This window comes from Dryas octopetala, chromosome 7, assembly GCF_963921425.1.
Source record: "Dryas octopetala chromosome 7, drDryOcto1.1, whole genome shotgun sequence".
Classification (NCBI taxonomy): Eukaryota; Viridiplantae; Streptophyta; class Magnoliopsida; order Rosales; family Rosaceae; genus Dryas; species Dryas octopetala.
This window is the reverse complement of record NC_141372.1, coordinates 14,386,609-14,408,984: the sequence shown is the minus strand read 5'-3', so window position 1 is coordinate 14,408,984 and position 22,376 is coordinate 14,386,609. Positions and strand designations below refer to the sequence as shown.

Genomic DNA, 22,376 nt, shown 5'->3' with positions numbered 1-22,376 from the left:
GGTTTTTCTTTTTGGTGCATATAATGTACGTTTATACTACTTCGAGGACTTATTTATAGTGCCAACTGCCCTGTATTAGCTATAATTATTCTAAGGGCCCTGTTCTCTCTTCTGTAATAAGTTGGTAAGTCTTCCAGGGTTCAGAAGTCTTTCCAATATTTCTTTCACTTTATTTCTTTTCTTTGGAGTTTTTCATACGCCTGAGTCAAAGTCTTTGTCTGTGATCTTTAAAGACTAATTAAGAACAGCTCATCCATATGAGTAGAAAAAGACTAAGAACAGGAGAAGAGTGACAGCACGGCAAGCATGTATATAATTACTATATATCAACAGGTGAATTGCAAAGAGTGAGAATTCATGCAATATAAGAAAATAAGCCAGAGAGCATGTTTTATCAGATGGAATTAACAATAAAAAAGTAAAATATATTTTCTCCCATACTGATTACATATTGGGTATCTCCTACATATAGGAAAGGGAAATTAGTAAATAAGCATGTAATAGGAAACATAGCAATCAACCAATTCATTCCAGCCCATAATAGGAAATATAGTAAATTCACTTATGTTCCTCAATAAAGTTAGCTGCAAATTGTTTTCTGTTTTGGGCCTTTGGCCCCAAGTCACCAAAAAAAAAAAAAAAAAGTTTAGATGCAATGAAACTGATAGCTGTAGTGATAGTGTTGTTTGATGTAATTGATACAAGCCTGTTAGTATACTAATACAAAGCCTAATTTCGTGATGTTCCTTTATTTATCTTTTCTTAATTTTTTTTAGGTTTTTAAACTGTTTTCATGGATCATATTCAGATCTGTGTGATTCTTGAGGTTTGCTTTTTATAATTTTGTGATGGAAAAGGAGTATGGGTTTATCACTGTCAACCAAATATAGTTTATAGGTATTGAAGATTATTTTGTCTTTGTTTGAGGTAAAATATCTCATCTATGTTAGGTCAAGCACTCATGTATTTGTACCTATTAATTAGGTTTTTTATGTTTATCTATTGGCTTATTCACACCATTGTCCCTGTAAGATACATTTTTTTTCACTTTGCCCCCTGAAACTTAAATCCTCTCAGTTTGCCACCTGAACTTCAAACAGTTGTTGCAAAAGATCATATGCCGTCAACTCTATCAATTTTTTTGTTAAAAAAGCTGATGTGGCACCTATATGGCATGTGTGGGACCCTTTTCTAGTTATGTAACATCCATGTAGACACAAAGAATTATAAAAAATTGACATAGATCTTATTATTTTTTAGTTTAAAAATTATTTTTTATTATTTTTTTTTGTCCACATGGATCTTACATAACTAAAAAAGGGTCTCACTCATGTCATATAGGTGCCACGTCAGCTATTTTAATGGATAAATTGACAAAGTTGACGGCATAGGGTTTTTTGCAACAACTGTGTGAAGTTCAGGTGGCAATTTGAGAAGATTTAAGTTTTAGAGGGCAAAATGAGAAAAAGTGTATCTTATAGGGGATAATGGTGTGAATAAGCCTTATCTATTTGTATGCACCTTGTGATCGATTAGATGGTATAAATACGAAATTTACCTATATGTGAGATTGTATAAATACTAAATTTACCTATTCGTGAGGTTTTCTCCTTATAATGTAGGTAGGTTATCTATACATCAGGTTTGGTTAAATTAATAGGAAACACTAAAGATCGAGCAGAGTACATCATCAATATGAGCTTAGTTAAATTAATCTTATTTTTCTATTAAATGTTTTTGTGGCCTTAAAATGAGCGTGTGCGTTAGGTTAATTGATTCAAGAATTGACAACCAAAAGGAATCTCCAATTAAGCTCATGTTGCAGATGCATGACTACAAATTCATTTCCAAGTGGGGGTTGAGGGGAACCTTCTTATAGACTTTTCGTTGCATTGGTTGTGGGGATTGTGAATGTCCACTGTTACTAATTAATCAACAAACTAGTCACATCCTAAGCATCCATGAAAATCTTAAAGTTAAAGTTCAACCTTCAATGAGGCAAAAATCTCACTTTATACCAAAAAAGAAAAAGATGGTAAAAAACACATATTGGAATTGGAGTAGAAGATGCTGAATCTTGTGTGCCTAAACATATAACTGGAGTATGAATTTTAGAACACAACAGTTTGTTCTTTTTTTTAAGTGTTTCTTCTTATTTATCATTGTATTAATTGTCTGTTTTGGTTTTATTTAAAAAAAAAAAAACAAACTTAAACACTCTCAAATTTTAGTTACAATAAACTACTTACTGAACACACACAGATAGCTAGAGACACAAAACAGTATGGTTGTGCCTATAAGAAAGAAATTTCATACACTTGAGTCAAAGCTAGTCTTTAATTTGCTCGATCTTATCTTTGTCGATGTATAAATTAAGTTAAATCCAAATTATTATTTTTTTCTTCAAGTCCTCATGACATATATATATAGCGTGAATAAGAGGGTAGAGATCGAAGGAGATTTCAATCAACTGTTATTGCATGATGAACGGATGAGGAAGACTAAAGGGACCTATTTGATAACAGATTGAAGAGAAAGAACAAAAAGAAAGAGTATAGAAGAAGAGGAAGCTACAGTTTTCATTAATGGTCAAGTTGTGATTACACAAGGATCTGAAATCTATTTATACATTGCACATTGATCGAGAAGCAACCCAGCTAACTGTGTCACAATGCTAACCATTTCTCTAACAGATCGACTTCTAACAACTAATTAAGCCACATGTCAGCTTATCATAGGCTACAATCAAACTAAACGAATTAACAGCACAACTACTAAAACTATTGCACGTGTACAATCTTGTAATATACTGGTATGCTTAACACTATTGTCACTTGGTTTTGTACACACTAAAATGAGCGTGTACATTGGTTTAATTAATTCATGAATTGACAAGAAGGGAATATTTGGGCTCATGCACATGTGACATGACCAAAAAATCATTCAATTCCTTCTATTTGTTTCGTTGTATGTGGCGCGTAATATATGGACTGAGAATTTGAGGTGATGAATAGGGATTCAGGGATATTTTTCATGATAATTAATTAAGATTAGGTTTATTGTCTGCAATAGATCTATATATAAAAATACGAATAATCTCCTTTTTCTTTTTAGAAAATCAGATTATTGATCACAAATACATTATCTACTTCTTACACAAACCGAGCTTTGGTGCAGACTGCAGAGTGAAGTGACCAACATGGCAACATGTCAAACAGGACAATTTGGCTCCATGATGTAATGCACATCAAGACTTATACAAGAAAGTACAAACTTAGCTAAAGTTTTAGTGGTCCTAAATTGAGGGTGTGGGTTGGGTTTATTGATTTAAAAATTGATAGTAAAAAGGAATCTTCAAGCTTAAGATGCACATGCATGACTGAAAATTCATTCTCATAGTCGACTTTTCCTCACACGGGGGTTGTGGACCTTGTCGATGTTCACTGTTACTCATATTCAAACATATCGCATTCATATTGGTAAGAAAAAAAAGACATATTTCATTCATAAAAATCTTAAAAGAATCGTAGTCATAAAAAAAAAAAAAAATCATATGCTAATCTAGCTAGTCTGTTATCAAACAACAGATATATATATATATATATATGGTTAAAGTAAAATCAAGCTTCAAACTTCAATGATCGAGGAAAAAATCCAACAAAAAAACAATAACAAAAGAAAGAAAAGTAGTATTCAATCTTAATTGCATATCTAATTATTTCGGCCAAATGAATTGGTTACTAATTATTTCTAGCTTTGTGGAGTTATCTCTTTAAGAATGATATATCACGAGATTTAGAACACATATTATCAATTATCAAACCATCTAACAAAACGAAATCCTTGTTTTATTCTTTTTAACTTCTCACAAGAAAAAACAAATTCAACTTTATAAAGTACATACATATTAGCCAACGCACAAGATTGATAAAAAAATTAGGCAAAAATATAAGTAGGAAAGAAGCACATTAATTTCTATCAGGTAGCCAAACCATAGAGAGCAAGCAATTTTTTTTTTTTCATACTCAATGACTTTGACATATGTAGTAGCGTTTGAGCTGAGAGGTATTAAGAAACTTGTTTCCTTTAGAAAGTATAAATTGGAAATTTTGCATCTTCTCATAGAAGTTAACAATGAAATTGATAGATGTGAGAGTTTTATTGGATGTTATTGGTGGAGGATGTTTTTCATAGACTTGGACTTGAGTCTGAGTCTTTTTGTCTTATCTTTAAAGTTTTTAAAGCAAATTTTGGATTTCATTGGATGTTAGACAAGGAATTGACAGTGCTTGATGGTGTGGAAGAAGAGAATCAGCAATAGAGAGCTCGCTGGAGATGATTATTACAGTAGCTATGCAATGGGTCGCTGGAATCGGGTGGGTTTGGGTCTCAAATCTGGATTTTTTTATACTTTTTGCTTCTTTTTTTTTTAAAAAAAAAATTTTTTCAGAAAATTAGAGTTTACACTGCCAGGTTTTTTGCTTCTTATGTATCTCTTTTGGACAGAATCTCTATGGGTTTTTTTTTTCAATAAAGCATTTTGATCACTGCCAGGTTTTTCCTTTATGGGTTCACCTCATACCCTTATTTGGTGTAGCATGAGACATATGTTTTAACTCTGTGATTTTGAGCAGAGGTGTGAAGCACTCGAGGGAGAAGCAAAAATGAACTGTCGAACCTCTGCGCTTGGAATCCTATAAAAAAATTTGCAGTCGTATATTTATAAGAGTTTATTTATAATTTTAAAAGTCATAAGGTTTCAGTTTGTAAAAGGTATAATTAAAAGATTGGAATGAAAGTTTCCTTTAAATTTTTTGGTTATAATTATAAACCCTCTAAACATCCCAAAATTCTCCCAAAACCCCCTGTCATCTAAAAGATCTTAAAAAAAACCCCTTAACTATCCCAAAACTCTCTAGCTATCCCAAAACCCCAAGCAATCATGTACTGTTCATAAAAAAATTACAATAAAACCCCCTAGCCACCTAAAAACTTTGCCTGAACCCCCACTCATCTAGAAATTCTCTCAAAATCTCCTATAACTTATATACTTATATTCATAAATTACCCTCCTGACGCACTCTGACACACTCTGACGTGGATCAATGAAACTAAATTTCAGAAATTTAGTTACACTAAAAAAATTTACATTATTATTAACTAGAATAAAAGAATAATTACACCATTATTTTTCAACGGAAAAAAAAATTAATAATTACACCTTTACTTGACAAAATAAAAACAATTACATCAATTCAATTTCACTAAAGACTAAATTTAGTTTCAGTCTGAATTCATAGCATTGGGCATTTTTTTCAATTACAACTTAAACTTAACAAAAATCTTCAAAACTTCAATCCTCAAATCTTCAAATCTTCTTATTATAACTAAAAGTAAACAATAAAAGAATTTTAATCGAAAAAATATGAAATAGAACACTACAATCAAAGCAACAGACCTATTCAAGAATAAAAATCAAAGCTAAAACAGATTATAAAACAAAGTTAAATGAGAACTGAAACTGAATACGACTGGAACTGAATACGAACTTAAACTGAATTTGAACTGAAATTTTCTCTAAAGCATATAATTAATCATAGATCAACAACAAAACAACAGAACACTATAATCAAAGCAACAGACTATTCAAGAACAAAAATCAAAGCTAAAACATATTATATAACAAAGAGATTATAAATCAAAGCTACAAGGAATTGAAACTGAATTTCAACTGAAACTTTCTCTGAAGCATATAATTAATCATAGATCAACAATAAAACAACATAACACAATAATCAAAGCAACTGACATATTCAAGAACAAAAATCAAAGCTAAAACAAATTATAAATCAAAGCTAATCAGAACTGAAATTGAATATTAACTTAAACTAAATTTGAACTGAAACTTTCTCTAAAGCATATAATTAATCAGAGATCAACAACAAAACAACAAAACACTATAATCAAAGCAACAGACCTATTGAAGAACAAAAATCAAAGCTAAAACATATTATAGAACAAACATATTATAAATCAAAGCTAAATCAGAACTGAAACTGAATATTACCTGAAACTTTCTCTTAAGTATATAATTATTCAGAGATCAACAACAAAACGACATAACACTATAATCAAAGCAACATACCTATTCAAGAACAAAAATCAAAGCTAAGACAGTTTATAAATCAAAGCTAAATCAGAACTGAAATTGAATATTACCTGAAACTAAATTTGAACTGAAACTTTCTCTAAAGTATATAATTAATCAGAGATCAACAACAAAACAACATAACACTATAATCAAAGCAACAGACCTATTCAAGAACAAAAATCAAAACTAAAACATATTATATAACAAACATATTATAAATCAAAGCTAAATCAGAACTGAAACCGAATATTAGTTGAAACTAAATTTGAATTGAAACTTTCTCTGAAGCATATAATTAATTAGAGATCAACAATAAAACAACATAAGACTATAATCAAAGCAACAGACATATTCAAGAACAAAAATCAAAGCTAAAGCAGATTATAAATCAAAGCTAAATCAGAACTAAAATTGAATATTACCTGAAACTAAATTTGAACTAAAACTTTCTCTGAAGCATATAATTAATCAGAGATCAATAACAAAATAACATAACACTATAATCAAAGCAACAGACCTATTCAAGAACAAAAAATCAAAGCTAAAATAGAATATATAACAAATAGATTATAAATCAAAGCTAAAACAGAATATATAACAAATAGATTATAAATCAAAGCTAAATCAGAACTGAAACTGAATACGAACTGAAGCTGAATATAAATTGAAACTTTCTCTGAAGCATATAATCAGAGCTTAACAAAACGTTCATTGTTAAATCACGCTTTGTACAACTATTCATACATACATACATACATATGTATAACCCTTATTCCAACAAAACAAGCAGAAAAAAAAGCAAAATAATTATTATGAAAAAATAAAAGAGAAGAATTTATATATATGACATGAATACTAGAAATTCCAAGCAAGCACACACGCACAACCATGAAGACAATCCATGCAATTAGCTCATAAATTAAACTATGATATTTTACAACAAAAAATTAAACTAAGATTTCATGGACATAATTTTTTGTATGCTCCGTTTGTATTGGAACTTTCAACACAATAATTTCTAGATAATTTCAATTGGTCCCCAAATTCTAAATCATCGGTAAATCAAACAAATATATGATATGCTTGGAACTCACAGGAAAGGTAATAGAAATTGTAACTGCTAAAAGATTTTAATTAAAGTGAATAAAATTAGGTATTAATCACCACCACTCACGGCGGAGCCGTCGCAGTGGCCGTGAGGTTTGATTTGGGGTTTTTCTATTCATCAACAATTACTTGGACCGATCCAAACACAAATAAGTGAAGAGCACAACGAGGAGAAGAAGATGGTACTTGACTCGACGAAAATGGTTGCCGAAACACAGAGATCGCTGGCGAGGATGTCGCTGGCTTCTCTCCTTCGAAATGGCGGGCCTAGGGGTCATTCAGATCTTATGATGGCACCAGTGGACTTGGGACGACGAGAGGAAGCCATCGATGGTGGTCCGGCACTTCATCATTGCCGGAATCGGCAGATTGCCAGCTAGGGAGCTCGGGTCTACCTAGACCTGATCCGGCGTCGACGCTAGCTTTCATTGAGAGTGGAATACAGGGGGAGGAAGAGGGAGGAGAGATGAGAATATCAGGATCGGTCTCGCCGGCAACTGTCACCGGACGACAGAGCACGCGCAGACACAGCCGCGAGGGGAGAAAGGGAGAGAGAACACAAAAGAGAGAGAAACAAAGGGGAAGGAGAGAATGACATAAATGAAATTGGAAAGTGGGTCGTGCACATGTGTAGTAATCATAATGGGAAGGGGCACAATCGAAATTACAACAAAAATGAAAGTCAATAATAGCTGTATATTCATTGACTAGGGAGTTTAGGCAAAAATTTAAGTAGAATAGGGAGTTATGAATTAACTAAAAGAATGGTTGGAGGCTAGCTATGAATTAACTAGGGTAGAATTAGGGGGTTTATAATTATTTACTAAAAAATGAATTACAGTAAAAAACAATAAAAAAAATTGGAATAAAAAATAATTATAGACTTTACAGTAAAAAAACAATTACATTAAAAGTTAATTACAGTGAAAAAAAATATTACAATAAAAAAAGAGTCTTTCCCCAGTGGTCTAGTGGTCCTGTAAGGAAGGGAGCTAGAAAGAGAGGAAAAAAGAGAAAGAGATTGAACTTCTAAAAAGAACTACCAACAAAAAGAAAGAGTATAGAAGAAGAGGAAGCTACAGTTTTCATTAATGGTCAAGTTGTGATTACACAAGGATCTGAAATCTATTTATACACAGAACATCGAGAAGCAACCCAGCTAACTGTGTCACAATGCTAACCATTTCTCTAACAGATCGACTTCTAACAACTAAGCCACATGTCAGCTTATCATTGGCTACAATCAAAGTATACGAATTAACAGCACAACTACTAAAACTATTGACACGTGTACAGTCTTGTAACATACTGGTATGCTTAACACGATTGTTACTTGGTTTTGTACATACTAAAATGAGCATGTGCATTGGTTTAATTAATTCAAGAATTGACAACAAGGGAATATTTGGGCTCATGCACATGTGACATGACCAAAAAATCATTCAATTTGTTCTATTTGTTTTGTTGTATGTGGTGCGTAATATATATGGATTGAGAATTTGAGGTGATAATAGGGATTTAGGGATATTTTCCTTGATTATTAATTAGGACTAGGTTTATTGTCTGCGTTGGATCTATATATAAAAATACGAATAATTTAGAAAATCGGATCATCAATCACAAATACATTATTTACTTCTTACACAAACCAAGCTTTGGTGCAGACTGCAGAGTGAAGTGACCAACATGTCAAACAAGACAATTTGGCTCCTTGGTCTACAATGCACATCAAGACTTATACAAGAACGTACAAACTTAATTAGCTAAAGTTTAGTTTAGTGGTCTTAAAATGAGGGTGTGGGTTAGGTTTATTGATTTAAAAATTGATAGTAAAAAGGAATCTTCAAGCTCATGATGCACATGCATGACTGAAAATTCATTCTCATAGTCGACTTTTCCTCAGACGGAGGTTGTGGACCTTGTCGATGTTCACTGTTACTCATATTCAAACATATCGCATTCATATTGGTAAGAAAAAAAAACATATTTCATTCATAAAAATCTTAAAGAATCCTAGTCAGAAAAAAAAAAAAAAATCATATGATAATCTAGCTAGTCTTTTATCAAACAATAGATATATATATATATATATATGGTTAAAGTAAAATCAAGCTTCAAACTTCAATGATCGCGGAAAAAACCCAACAATAACAAAAGAAAGAAAAGTAGTATTTAATCTTAATTGCATATCTAATTATCTCGGCCAAATGAATTGGTTACTAAGTATTTCGAGCTTTGTGGAGTCTACTCTTTAAGGATGGTATATCACAAGATTTAGAACACATATTATCAATTATCAAACCATCTAACAAAACAAAATCCTTGTTTTATTCTTTTTAACTTCTCACAAGAAAAAACAAATTTAACTTTATAAAGTACGTACATATTAGCCATAGCAAAAGATTGATAAAAAGATCAAGCAGAAATATAAGTAGGAAAGAAGCACATTTCTATCAGGTAGTCAAACCATAGAGAGCAAGCAATTTTTATTTTTTTTTTGTTATCATACTCAATGACTTTGACAAATGTAGCGTTTGAGCTTAGAGGTATTGAGAAACTTGTTTCCTTTAGAAAGTATAAATTGGAAATTTTGCATCTTCTCATGGAAGTTAACAATGAAATTGATAGATGTGAGAGTTTTATTGGATGTTATTGGTGGAGGATGTTTTTCATAGACTTAGACTTGAGTCGAGTCTTTTTGTCTTATCTTCAAAGTTTTTAATGCAAATTTTGCATTTCATTGGATGTTGGACAGGGAATTGACAGTGCTTGATGGTGTGGAAAAAGAGAATCAGCAATAGAGAGCTCGCTGGAGATGATTATTACAGCAGCTATGCAATGGGTCGCTGGAATCGGGTGGCTTGGGGTCTCAAATCTGGATATTTTTATACTTTTTGCTTCTTTTTTTTTTAAATTTTTTTTTTCAGAAAATTAGAGTTTACACCTTCTTATGTATCTTTTATGGACTGAATATCTATGGTTTTTTTGTTTTGTTTTTTTAAATAAAGCCTTTTGACCACTGTCAGGTTTTTTCTTTATGGGTTCAGCTCATACCCTTATATAGTGTAGAATGAGACTTAGGTTTTAACTCTGTGATTTTGAGCAGAGGCGTCAAGCACTCGAGGGAGAAGCAAAAATGAACTGTCGAACCTTTGGGCTTGGAATCCTATAAAAAAATTTGCAGCAGTATATTTATAATTTTAAAAGTCTTAAGGTTTCAGTCTGTAAAAGGTATAATTAAAAAACTGGAATGAAAGTTTCCCTTAAATTTTTTGGTTTTAATTATAAACCCTCTAATCATCCCAAAATTCTCCCAAAACCCCCTGTCATCTAAAAGATCTAAAAAAAACCCCTTAACTATCCCAAAACTCTCTAGCTATCCCAAAACCCCAAGCCATCATGTACTGTTCATAAAAAAATTACAATAAAACCCCCTAGCCACCTAAAAACTTTGCCTAAACCTCCACCCATCTAGAAATTCTCTCAAAACCCCCTATAACTTATATTCTTAAATTACCCTCCTGACACACGCTGACACACTCTGACGTAGATTAGTGAAACTGAATTTTAGAAATTCAGTTACACTAAAAAAAATTTACATTATTATTAACTAGAATAAAAGAATAATTACACCATTATTTTCAACGGAAAAAAAAAATTAATAATTACACCTTTACTTGACAAAACAAAAACAATTACATTAATTCAGTTTCACTAAAGACTAAATTCAGTTTCAGTCTGAATTCATAGCGTTGGGCATTTTTTTCAATTATAATTGAAACTTAACAAAAATCTTCAGAACTTTAATCCTCAAATCTTTAAATCTTCAAATTGTAACTAAAAGTAAACAATAAAACAATTTCAATTGAAAAAACATGAAATACAACACTACAATCAAAGCAACAGACCTATTCAAGAATAAAAATCAAAGCTAAAACAGATTAAGCTAAATCAAAATTGAAACTGAATACGAACTGGAACTGAATATGAACTTAAATTGAATTTGAACTGAAATTTTCTCTAAAGCATATAATTAATCATAGATAAACAACAAAACAACATAACACTATAATCAAAGCAAAAGACTATTCAAGAACAAAAATCAAAGCTAAAACATATTATATAACAAACAGATTATAAATCAACGCTAAATCAGAACTGAAACTGAATATTAATTAAAACTGAATTTGAATTGAAACTTTATCTGAAGCATATAATTAATAAGAGATCAATAATAAAACAACATAACACTATAATCAAAGCAACATACATCACTATTACAAAAATCCCCTTTAATATCACTGGATAGATATCAGTTTTTTCCAAAACTGATATCGTAAAAACTGTAATATGGGTTAATTTTTTTGATGATATGTAAACTCTATAATATATCAGTACGTTTTTTAACTGATATCTAATGGAACTCATTTTCATTAAAAAATTTATAAAAACCAGTTAAACTGATATTTAATGTAGTTTTTCCTCCCACTTAAAATCTGTTTTGGTCTACCCCCAAGCCCCCCATACACGATTTCTCTCTCTCTTTCAGACACACTCCTCACTCATTCACCAATTCTGTCTCTCATTCTCTCTGAGTCTCTCTCAGCCATCTCTCTCTCCTAAACACTCTCTCAGCCATCTCTCTCTCCTTCAAACTCTCAAACCCAGAATCAGATCTACCCACTACCAAATGACCAGATCTGGCGCACCCTCGTCCCCCAAGTTCCATCGACGACGACGCGCCCTCATCTGCCGTTCCGTGAAGCGTGGGTTATTTCCTGCGCCTCCAAGGAGATCTTTCTCAGGCAGCCGAACCTTCTTGAGCTCGAAGCTCCGACAAAGATTTGTGGTAAACAACTGAATATGATTCTTTATGTATCCGAAATGCTTTGGTTTTAGCTTCGGCTAGATTGCAAACTAGTTTCTTTGACTTTGTTTATATGGTTATATGAATTTGGACGGAATTGCGTGGAAGAGTATTTCCATAGATTCAGAAATGAAAAGGCTTTGATAATTGGAAATTGGAAATTGGAAATTGGATGTAATTATAAGTGGTCTCAACCAATCATTTTCATTGACTGGCATCAGAAAAATTCAAACACTTTGTGTTTATTGGTTGGTCCAATGAGTAGCCTAAAATTTCCCACGTCCTCTGTATGTAGTATAAAGATTTATGTGGTTTGTACCAAAATAGGTCTCTTTGCAGCGGTAGCTAAGATTCTTTGTTGGGAGCCCCATGAAGGAAACACTGAGGTACTTAGCAGGAATTGCAGGGCCAAGTGGTTATGGCTCAAAATCAACTGTTAAGCAAGTTACTGAAGATTGTTGCTCCTCAGTCCCTTCTCGTCTCACTGCAATAATCACTGGTAATATATTAGTTTAAAATGTTCTCTAATAAACCACATGAGATATATAGCTTGCTAGAATTTAATATATATATATATATATATATGTGTGCGCGCGTGTGTATGTGTATACATGCATTAATTTCTTGCCATTTTTGTTAACTTTCACTCAAAGAATTCAAAGGAATTCAAGAGTTTTCTGATGGGTGCTCGAAATTATATTATCATGAAGAAAATCCAATGTATTATTCGATCATTTGGACTTTGATTTGTTAATTTGGTCTACTGACCATGATTAAATTCATATACATTGATGCTAGCTCTTTATGTTTTTTAAGGAATTGTAGGAGACAAAAAAGGGCATTTGGAATCTTATGCACTATTGAGTTGTAGTAGTTTAATTTTTCCTCTCTCACTCTCTCTCTCTCTCTCCTTTCACAATTTCTCATTTTGTATGGAACTTCATACAAGAATATATGTTTTTGTACATCCTATACTTCACTTTTATCAGCTTCTGTAAAAATTATGGGAGTAACAGTACTTATATTCTTTTGGCAGATCGTGATATGGTTTATTATACCTGCAGTTAGAAGCTCCCATGCTACCAACAACGCCCTTGTACTGGTTGTTCTGCTCCAATATGTTCCCAGATTATATCTTATTTTTCCACTAAGTTCTCAGATTATCAAAGCCACTGGTGTAGTCACAAAGACAGCTTGGGCTGGGCTGCATAAAATCTCATACTCTACATGTTAGCTAGTCATGTATGCAGTTTCTTTTGTTTAACATTATGCGTTTTTTTTCCATTCAATTTAACTGTGTCAAGAACTCATTAGCCTATGCTGCTCTATTGAAATTTTAAGCTCTGGAGGAGAAAATAGGGATGAAGTGGAACTTTTGTTTCTACACAGTGTTTTTCGACCCTCCCTATATATGATAACACTGTCTATATTCTCAGGGACCTGGACCAAATGCTCGTGTTGTGTACATTGATGGGGCATTTGATCTCTTCCATGCAGGACATGTTGAGGTACAACTATATCCTTCAGTTACTCCTGCAAACCTTTTATTTTCTAATGGTTTTTTTATTTATATATAACAAGGGATTAATGTCATTTTGCTCCCCAGACTATTACGCATGTATCAGTTTGCTCCCCAGACTTCTAATTTGGAAAATTAAGGACCCTGACTTTTTCAATTTTGCCAATTAAGGTTATTCCGTCAATTTATACATTTTTCATCTAAAATGTCGAGATGATCAAGCAAAATTTAGCAAGAAATAAAAGAGGAAAAATGATGCATGAGGAAAAAATGATAAGATCTAATTGGAAGGGACCATTTTGCCCTCAAAGATTTGGATAAAAAATGTGTAAATTGACAAAAGAACCTCAATTGGAAAAATTGAAAAAGTCAGAGTTTTTAATTTTCCAAATTAGAAGTCTGGGGAGCAAACTGATACAAGTGTAATAGTCTGGGGAGCAAAATGGTATTAATCCCTATATATATATATATATATATTTACACAACTAGATTAAAATTGGTTCTTTGTATTCATTTTTCTATTTTGCATCTGTTTTGCACTTTTCAGTAAGGGCTTTATTAGCATGCAAGCATTTGGTTCTCATTGTTCATGGTTGTTTCCAGGTATTACAGTCTTGCACATGCTGTGAATGAAAGTGTCAGAAGGCCAGCAACCCTCAATGTTACGGACTGGAACCTTAAGAGAGTATCAACTTGTAGGTTGCTGTAATTGAAAATTGTTACTTTTTTTTACTCTTCAAAATGTGACTTTGTACTTGGAATTGATTTCCATAATTTTAATGAAGTGTTTCTTTCTTTTGCATTTACCTTGATCCACTGTTTTATTTTATGAACTTAAATGACAGGTGTATTAATTTTATGGATATGGATGTTTGGATTTTATGAGAATGGATATGGATGTTTGGTTATGGATACAGATGTTCTGAGAATGGATAGGAATATCAATTATATCACTTTACAGGAAAATAAAAAAGATTTCACCATAGGGCATTTATATGAGTTTTTGCACCAAAAAAAAAAAAAAATTCACACCAACCTTACATATCACATATCACCTTTTTTTGAGTTTTTAATATTAGTTCTATTAAAAAATTGATGTCTGTTTCCTTTTCAATATCAGTTCAAACATAACAACTGATATTTAAAACCAATTTAACATCAGTTAATAACAGAGAATCGATATCAAAGTGAGTTTAGATTTCAGTTTAAAACACAAAAACGATATGTAAAATCTGTTTAGATATCAGTTTGAGATGTTTTGATATCAGTTTTTCCAAACTTTCTGATATTAAAACATATAATATCTATTCTAAGGGTAGAATAGATATCACCCTTGGAAATATCAATTTTGCACCCCAATAGATATAAGTGTATAACCGATATCTATGACCTTTTTTGTAGTAGTGCATATTCAAGAACAAAAATCAAAGCTAAAACAGATTATAAATCAAAGCTAAATCAAAACTGAAATTGAATATTAGCTGAAACTAAATTTGAACTGAAACTTTAATTTGAACTGAAACTTTCTCTGAAGCATATAATTAATCAGAGATCAACAACAAAACAACATAACACTATAATCAAAGCAACAGACCTATTCAAGAACAAAAAATCAAAGCTAAAATAGAATATATAACAAATAGACTATAAATCAGAGCTAAATCAGAACTGAAATTGAATATAAACTGAAACTGAATATAAATTGAAACTTTCTCTGAAGCATAAAATCAAAGATCAACAAAACTTTCATTGTTAAATCACGCTTCGTACAACTATTCATACATACATATATATATATATATAACCCTTATTCCAACAAAACAAGCAGACAAAAAGCAAAATAATTGTTGTGAAAAAATAAAACAGAAGAATTTATATATATATACTCTTTTTTTTTTTTGCTAAAGATATATGTGACATAAATACTAGAAATTCCAAGCAAGCACACATGCACAACCATGAAGACAATCCATGCAATTAGCTCACAAATTAAACTATGATATTTTGCAACAAAAAATTAAACTAAGATTTCATGGACATAATTTTTTGTATGCTCCGTTTGTATTGGAACTTTCAACACAATAATTTCTAGATAATTTCAATTGGTCCCCAAATTCTAAATCATCGGTAAATCAAACAAATATATGATATGCTTGGAATTCACAGGAAAGGGAATAGAAATTGTAATTGCTAAAAGATTTTAATTAAAGTGAATAAAATCAGGTAACCACTTGCGGCGGAGCCACCGCAGTGGCCGTGAGGTTTGATTTGGGGTTTTTCGATTCATCAACAATTAATTGGACCAATCCAAACACACATAAGTGAAGAGCACAACGAGGAGAAGAAGATGAGTACCTGACTCGACAGAAATGGTTGCCGGAACACAGAGATCGTCGGCGAGGATGTCGCCGGCTTCTCTCCTTCGAAACGGTGGGCCTAGGGGTCATCCAGATCTTATGATGGCACCAGTGGACTTGGGACGATGAGAGTAAGCCATCGATGGCGGTCCGGCACTTCATCGTTGCCGGAATCGGTAGATTGCCAGCTAGGGAGCTCGGGTCTACCTAGACCTGATCCGGCGTCGATTCTAGCTTTCATTGAGAGTGGAATACAGGGGGAGGAAGAAGGAGGAGAGATGAGAAGATCAGGATCGGTCTCGCCGACAACCGTCGCCGGACGACGGAGCATGTGCCGACACAGCTGTGAGGGGAGAGAGAGAGAGAGAGAGAGAGAGAGAGAGAGAGAATGGGGAAGGAGAGAATGAGAGAAATGAAATTGGAAAGTGGGTTGTGCACATGTGCAGTAATCATAATGGGAAGGGGCACAACCGGAATTACAACAAAAATGAAAGTCAATAATAGTTGTATATCCATTGATAGAGGGTTTAGGCAAAAATTTAAGTCTAATAGAGGGTTATAAATTAACTAAAAGAATGGTTGGAGAGTATTAATTAACTAGGATAGAATTAGGGGGTTTATAATTATTAACTAAAAAAAGAAAAGTTAATGATTATAACACCCAATTTTGGGCTTGCGCTTCCTGTGCAGCCCTAGTGATTTTTCTGTTTTCTACTTTGGCCCAGTTTCCTCTTTGCCGGCCCATTTATTTTTCTTCCGGTCCACTGTTTTTTTTCAAATGCCATTTTTACCCTTATTGTTATAAATCGTTATATTTGAATGTCGCGCGATCATAGTTGCTCTGTGTCTCTACTCGTAAAACTGAGCTTCGTTACTCGATCGATCAAGCTTTGTCTAGTCGATCTGGTATGGTTTTTGTCTCTCTCTCTCTCTCTTTATCTCTCTCTTTCTCTCTCTCGGTTTGTGCTTCATCTGGTATGGGTTTTGTATTGTTGTTTGATTTCAATTTCTGTATTTTTGGAATTTTAGATTGATTGATTGAAGATTTTCGATTCAGAATCTGTTTGTTTTTGGCTCTCTGTCTCTCGGTTTGTGCTTCATCGGTTTGTTCGATTCAGAATCTGTATGGTTTTTGTATTGTTCTTTGATTTTCGATTTTTGTATGTTTGGAATTTTACATCGATTGAAGATTTTTACGTTTAGAATCTGTTTGTTTTTTGTTTTGATTAATGATTTTAGGGTGTGGCTTTTGTTTTATTTTTTCATTGTGATTGTTGTTGTTATTAGAATTGGTACTGTTTGAATTGTTATTGTTATTGTTACTGCATGTTCGTAACTTTTTAGTTTTGGTTATTTTTTTTGCTTTTTTAGGTATCATGGATTCAAATTTCGTTGCGAGGGTTATTTACTGTTCTCGGACTGTGGTTTTGCCACTGTCTGTTAGTTGGAGTTTTTGTGGTTTGTGCAATTTGATTTGCACAAAGTTTAGTATGTTGAAGATTGGTTCGTTTGTGTTGAAATATGTTCTTGGCGGTCAATCTGGATTGGTATTGGCAGATGATCAGGACTTGAAGATGTTGTTTACTTATTTGTTATTATTCAATGCACAAATAGTTGATATTTTTGTTACTGATAGTGGTTCTAGTAGCAATTCTTTGTGTTCTGCTGATAGTGGTGGGATTTCAACAAGTGATTCAGCAATTATTGAAAATGATTATCTAGGGTGTTATAAGGCTGAGGCGGAGAAGGTTTATTTGACCAAGGCTTGGGAAGGGTATATTGAAGGTGTTGGTCAAAGATTTGAAGGTGGTGTCATCGAGTTTAGGGAGAAGTTGTGCAAGTATGCTATTGAGATGGGTTTTAAGTTTGTGTATATTAAAAATGAAAAAACTCGTGTGTATGCTGAGTGCTTTAAGAAGCTTTCTGATGGTTGTCATTGGCATGTAAAGGCGTATCTTTGTAGAGTCAATGGTTGTTTTTACATTAGACATTTGGATAATGTTCACACATGTCGTGGTGTGATTCGGGAAACAAAGTCTGAAAGATTGGTTTCTCGTATTGTGAAAAGTATTGTCGTTGATGATATTAGGTCTAATCTTGGGAAGAGGCCAATTGATATTGTGAAAGACATTAAAAATAGCTATGGTTTAGATGTGTCATACCGTACTGCCTGGTATGCTAAGGAGTTGGCAAAAGATGTTGTTTATGGTGATGACAAGGAGTCGTACAAGCAGCTTGTTTGGTATTTGAAATCTTTGGTATTGAGTAATGATGGTACTGATGCGAAATTGCAAGTGGATGGTGAGACACAACGTTTTCAGAAGCTGTTTATCTGTTTTGGTGCTTGCAAGAAGGGATTCATGGCATGTAGGCCGATGCTTTTTCTTGATGGTACTTTTTTGAAAAACAAGTTCAAGGGCCAATTGCTTGCTGCTACTGGAAAGAACGGAAATGAAGGTAATTTATTTGCTTTTAATGTGATTGTTTTTTGTGAATTTGTTTTGTTTTCATTTTGATTTGAAGTGTTAAAACTGTCTGATTTAATTGCTACTGTCAGTTAGTAGCTTTCTTATAATGCTTTGTTTTTGCAGGTTTCTATCCTCTTGCCTTTGGAATTGTGGATTCGGAGACTGAAGATAATTGGACGTGGTTCATGGAAAGGTTGGCTGATGTTTTGGTTCCTCAAAAGCGGATAGTTACTTTCATTACTGATCGGAATGCTGGTCTCATCAATGCTATTGCTACTGTTTTTCCGGGTTGGCCTCACAGTTTTTGTTTTCAGCATTTGAAACGTAACCTTGCAAATAGGTATCCGACAACACACAATAAGTATATGCGTGAGAGGGTTTTATATTTGTTCATGTGTTGTGCTTATGCACGTATTGAGGAGGCATTTAACTTATCTGCTGGGAAGCTGAAGGCAGAGGGTAGTCGTCCTGCTATTGACTTTTTGGCAGAAGCACCATATGAAAAATGGTCTAATGCATTTTTTAAAGGTAACAGGTATGGGGAAATGTGCAACAATGTGTCCGAGTCATTTAATTTTTGGATTTTGGAGCTGAGGTCCCTCCCCATTTTAGATATGATTGAAGGCATTAGAACCAAAGTGATGGAGAATATGGCAAATCGAAAAATAGAGGCAGAATCGTGGTCTACTGAGCTTTGTCCTAATTGGAACTGAAGTTGAGAGAGAGATCCCAAGTTGGTTTGCACCGGAAGGTGATTCGATCTTCATCTCATGTCTACCAAGTTGAAAGGAAGGTGACTGTGTGTGTAGATTTGGAAAAGAAGCTTTGTTCATGCCATGAGTGGCGTGTTTCAGGTTTCCCTTGTGCTCATGCTTTTGCTGCCATTCAGAGACATGGAGCTTCAATGTACAGTTTCATTGACAGTTATTTCAAGACGGAGTCTTTTAAGGGTTCTTATGAGTTTCCAATTTTTCCGGTTCCAAATATTTCTCAAGCATTATATGATTTTAGTCAAGATGCTATGATAGTTCAGCCTCCTATTACTAAGAGACCTTGTGGTAGGCCAAAGACAAACAGGGCGAAATCTATAGGTGAAGAAGCTGCTCGTGCTAGAAAGTGTAGTCGCTGCGGAAAACCTGATGGTCATAACCGGAAGACATGTAGAGAGCCAATTTAGTTTTATGGTTGCTCTAGGTTTTAGTAATAATGGAACTACCTGACAGTTTATTGGTTTATAGGTTTTAAACAATTGAGGAAATTTTATGCATTGGCAATATGTGACTTGATTAATAGGAGCCCATTTGTAAATGATATTTTGGATAGATATTTTTTGTTACAGTTGCATAGTAACATTTTGTTACTATGTTGTTTTGGCTTTTGGAAATGATATTTTTTCATCTCTTAATTTTTGTTTATGTTATTCTTATGATTTAAATTGTTGTGCTTGTTTTAATATGGTGGTTTATGAAGTCCATGCATGTTTTGTGTTTCCCTTGTTACTGTTTTAATCACATTTTTTGTTACTGCCTGGCAGTGGCAATCACATATTGTTACTGCCTGGCAGTGGCAATTGCATATTGTTACTGCCTGGCAGTGGCAATCACATATTGTTCCATTGTTTGGCAGTGTCAACTTGTTAAGCATTTTAAAATTCAATATAAAAAAGACAAAAGAGTTCAACATAGAAATAAAATTCTGCAATATGTTTGAAACAAAAATACATAAACTTGAATTTTAAAACATAAAAAAGCAGTAGGTAAAGTCCTTATTCGGTACAGCACAGAGTGTGATCAGTCATTGATCTGGATTTTCTTGAAGGATTGAAGTTGCTATGAAGTCCAGCTTTGTTCATGGTTAATGAACCTTTCAATTACATTTGCTTTGAACTTTTGAATGTCCTTTTTTGTGATTTTGTTGTTATTCAGCTCTTCTTTTGAAACTTTGTCCATATAATACATGACAAAGACCCCACAATCCAATCTGCAAATTATAAAATTGAATGGCATCAGTTTAAGATTATTTTTTTAATAATTTTGTTGAAATTGATCTATATGCATATGGTAGACGACTTACGATGTCTCTGACTGCTGTGGACAAATTTTAGATTGGTGAAGTTCGTAGTCATTGCTGAAGTCTTTCAACCATCTGAGTGTTGCTTCATTGTCATCTGTGAGCTCAACTTCAGTGACTTTGAGCTCTCTTGCAGTGCTTCTTTTGTTTAGCTTTCTTCTTATTCTTGATTCTAGAATACTATTCGCTACTTCCTGCATGACATAGATCCAGCTGTCCACGCGCGCTTTCTGCATTTTAAAGTACATTGTTCTTAAAAATTTAAACACATTTCATATCAATCTTTAAGTCCATAGAATTTAGTTTTATGAAATTTAAACACATTTCATACCAGTCTTTGAGCTTTTTTGTAGCATATATCCATCTCGATCCTTCTTTGCTTCAGGGGGTTGAAGTGAAGCCAATTTCCCGCATCCTTGTCCATCACAAGTAGTGTGTGATGAAAAGCTTTAGAAGTGACCATTGGGATGAATATCTTGTCCGACTTCCCCAAGCAATTAAGGAGAGGTTCAAAAAGGAATTGTTCTATCCCCAACTGATCATCTTCTGCATCCTTAATCTATTATTGAATTGCCACTGACTGTCAGTAACAATGATGAAGTCTTGGTTAATTTTGAGTAATGAAGTTTTAAATGAACTTACTGAAGCAAAGGTTGTGAGGAATGTTGACTTTGCAGGTGTTTCAGATTGTATTTTGTCCATTTCCTCTTGCAGTAGTTCTCCAAATGCATCAATCATCTGGTATGCAAGATTTAAACAATGTTAAGTAGTTTACAATAATTTTTACTCTTTAAATTAATTTGAGTTTGTGTAGAAATTGGTCTTACATTATTTGTCACTGCATTGTCCATGATCAAGTTTAGAACATCTTGTCTAGAGATTGCACTGATTCCACCTTCTCCTTTTTGCCATAGTAAGGTGCTGCATAAACAGTATATTGTAGTCAGTAGCTTAAGCTATTGTTACTGCCTTGCAGTGGCAATCAGGTGTTTTAAAATTCAACATAAAAATGGAATAGTACCTGTGTGGGGCATTTGTCCAAAATTCAATTAGGAGTTGTTGAACTCTTTCATTCAATAATTTGAAGACCGGATACTTTGACCACTTTATGTTTTCGAGATTTGGTCTTTTTGTAGCTTGTAGTGTTAAGTCTGTATCACCTTCCTGGGTCAGGTCATCATCTTCTTAGGTCAGGTCCAGGTCCAAATCAAAGTTTGGTTGTTCACTTTTTCCTTTGCCTTTTTCAGCTCTTGTCTTTATCTTTCTTGTTTTGTGTGGCAATTCTGGTACGTCTTTTCTTGCAGCTTTCTTCTTCTTCCTTGGTTCAAAGTTGTATTCATATATATCATCAACCTTCCTAACTCTGTCTTCTCTCTCCTTTAACCTTCCCAGCATTGAGTATTGTACAATTGCAAGGCAGGGAGAAGATTGTTCAGGTTGATTCTCTGCAGGTTGATTGGGAGTTAATTCAACTGATGCAGCATTCTCAAAGGCAAAAGATGGTGAAGGCTCATCTTGATGCTCAGAAGAGTCTTCAGCTGTATGCCCTTGTTGAGGAGTCCTTGCAGCTTGAGGCTCATGTTGATGCTCAAAAGAATCTTCAGCTGGATGCTCTCCTTCCATTTGCTCGTCTCTTTCAGGTGAGATAAGTGGGCCTGACCTTTGTGCTTGGCACTCAATGTTCCCACTGTTAACCAACTTCTCTATCATCTCTTTCTGTCTTGAAATTGTTTCTTTCAGTTTCTCAATCTCTTCAAAGAGTGATTTTGTTTTGGCCTCTTGGACTTGTTGTTCCTCTATATCACTTCTTCTCTTTTCTTTCTCTTCATTGAGTAAT

At 33.4% G+C, this 22,376-nt stretch overlaps 1 protein-coding gene and 2 long non-coding RNA genes across 7 annotated transcripts; 2 read left to right on the top strand and 1 right to left on the bottom strand.

Annotated features, from left to right (window-relative positions):
* Nucleotides 1–11,762: 11,762 nt before the first annotated feature.
* On the top strand, nt 11,763–14,446 carry LOC147279935 (uncharacterized). 5 transcript variants are annotated; one of them, XR_015123591.1, is made up of 5 exons: nt 11,763–12,107; nt 12,453–12,624; nt 13,162–13,367; nt 13,562–13,633; nt 14,248–14,446. It is a non-coding gene; the product is annotated as an uncharacterized LOC147279935 (long non-coding RNA). The 5 variants fall into 5 exon arrangements; XR_015123593.1 differs by having other exon boundaries at nt 14,192–14,446; XR_015123592.1 differs by having other exon boundaries at nt 13,467–13,633.
* A 2,931-nt stretch (nt 14,447–17,377) lies between these two features.
* On the top strand, nt 17,378–19,646 carry LOC147279934 (uncharacterized). The gene is made up of 3 exons (XM_086252096.1): nt 17,378–18,458; nt 18,593–19,122; nt 19,185–19,646. Exons 1-3 carry the CDS (start codon nt 17,378–17,380, stop codon nt 19,644–19,646), a joined length of 2,073 nt encoding a protein of 690 aa, XP_086108222.1.
* A 1,584-nt stretch (nt 19,647–21,230) lies between these two features.
* Nucleotides 21,231–21,690, bottom strand: LOC147279933 (uncharacterized). Its single transcript, XR_015123594.1, has 3 exons — nt 21,561–21,690; nt 21,367–21,460; nt 21,231–21,277 (listed from the first exon to the last, which is right to left on the bottom strand). It is a non-coding gene; the product is annotated as an uncharacterized LOC147279933 (long non-coding RNA).
* Nucleotides 21,691–22,376: the final 686 nt, after the last annotated feature.

What these genes read in the sequence shown, in the direction of transcription:
- LOC147279934 (XM_086252096.1), top strand. Translation starts at nt 17,378, where the DNA reads ATGGATTCAAATTTCGTTGCGAGGGTTATTTACTGTTCTCGGACTGTG. An exon ending in TGGAAAGAACGGAAATGAAG is followed by an intron (nt 18,459 to 18,592) that starts GTAATTTATTTG and finishes TTGTTTTTGCAG; the next exon opens with GTTTCTATCCTCTTGCCTTT. An exon ending in CCAAAGTGATGGAGAATATG is followed by an intron (nt 19,123 to 19,184) that starts GCAAATCGAAAA and finishes TTGGAACTGAAG; the next exon opens with TTGAGAGAGAGATCCCAAGT.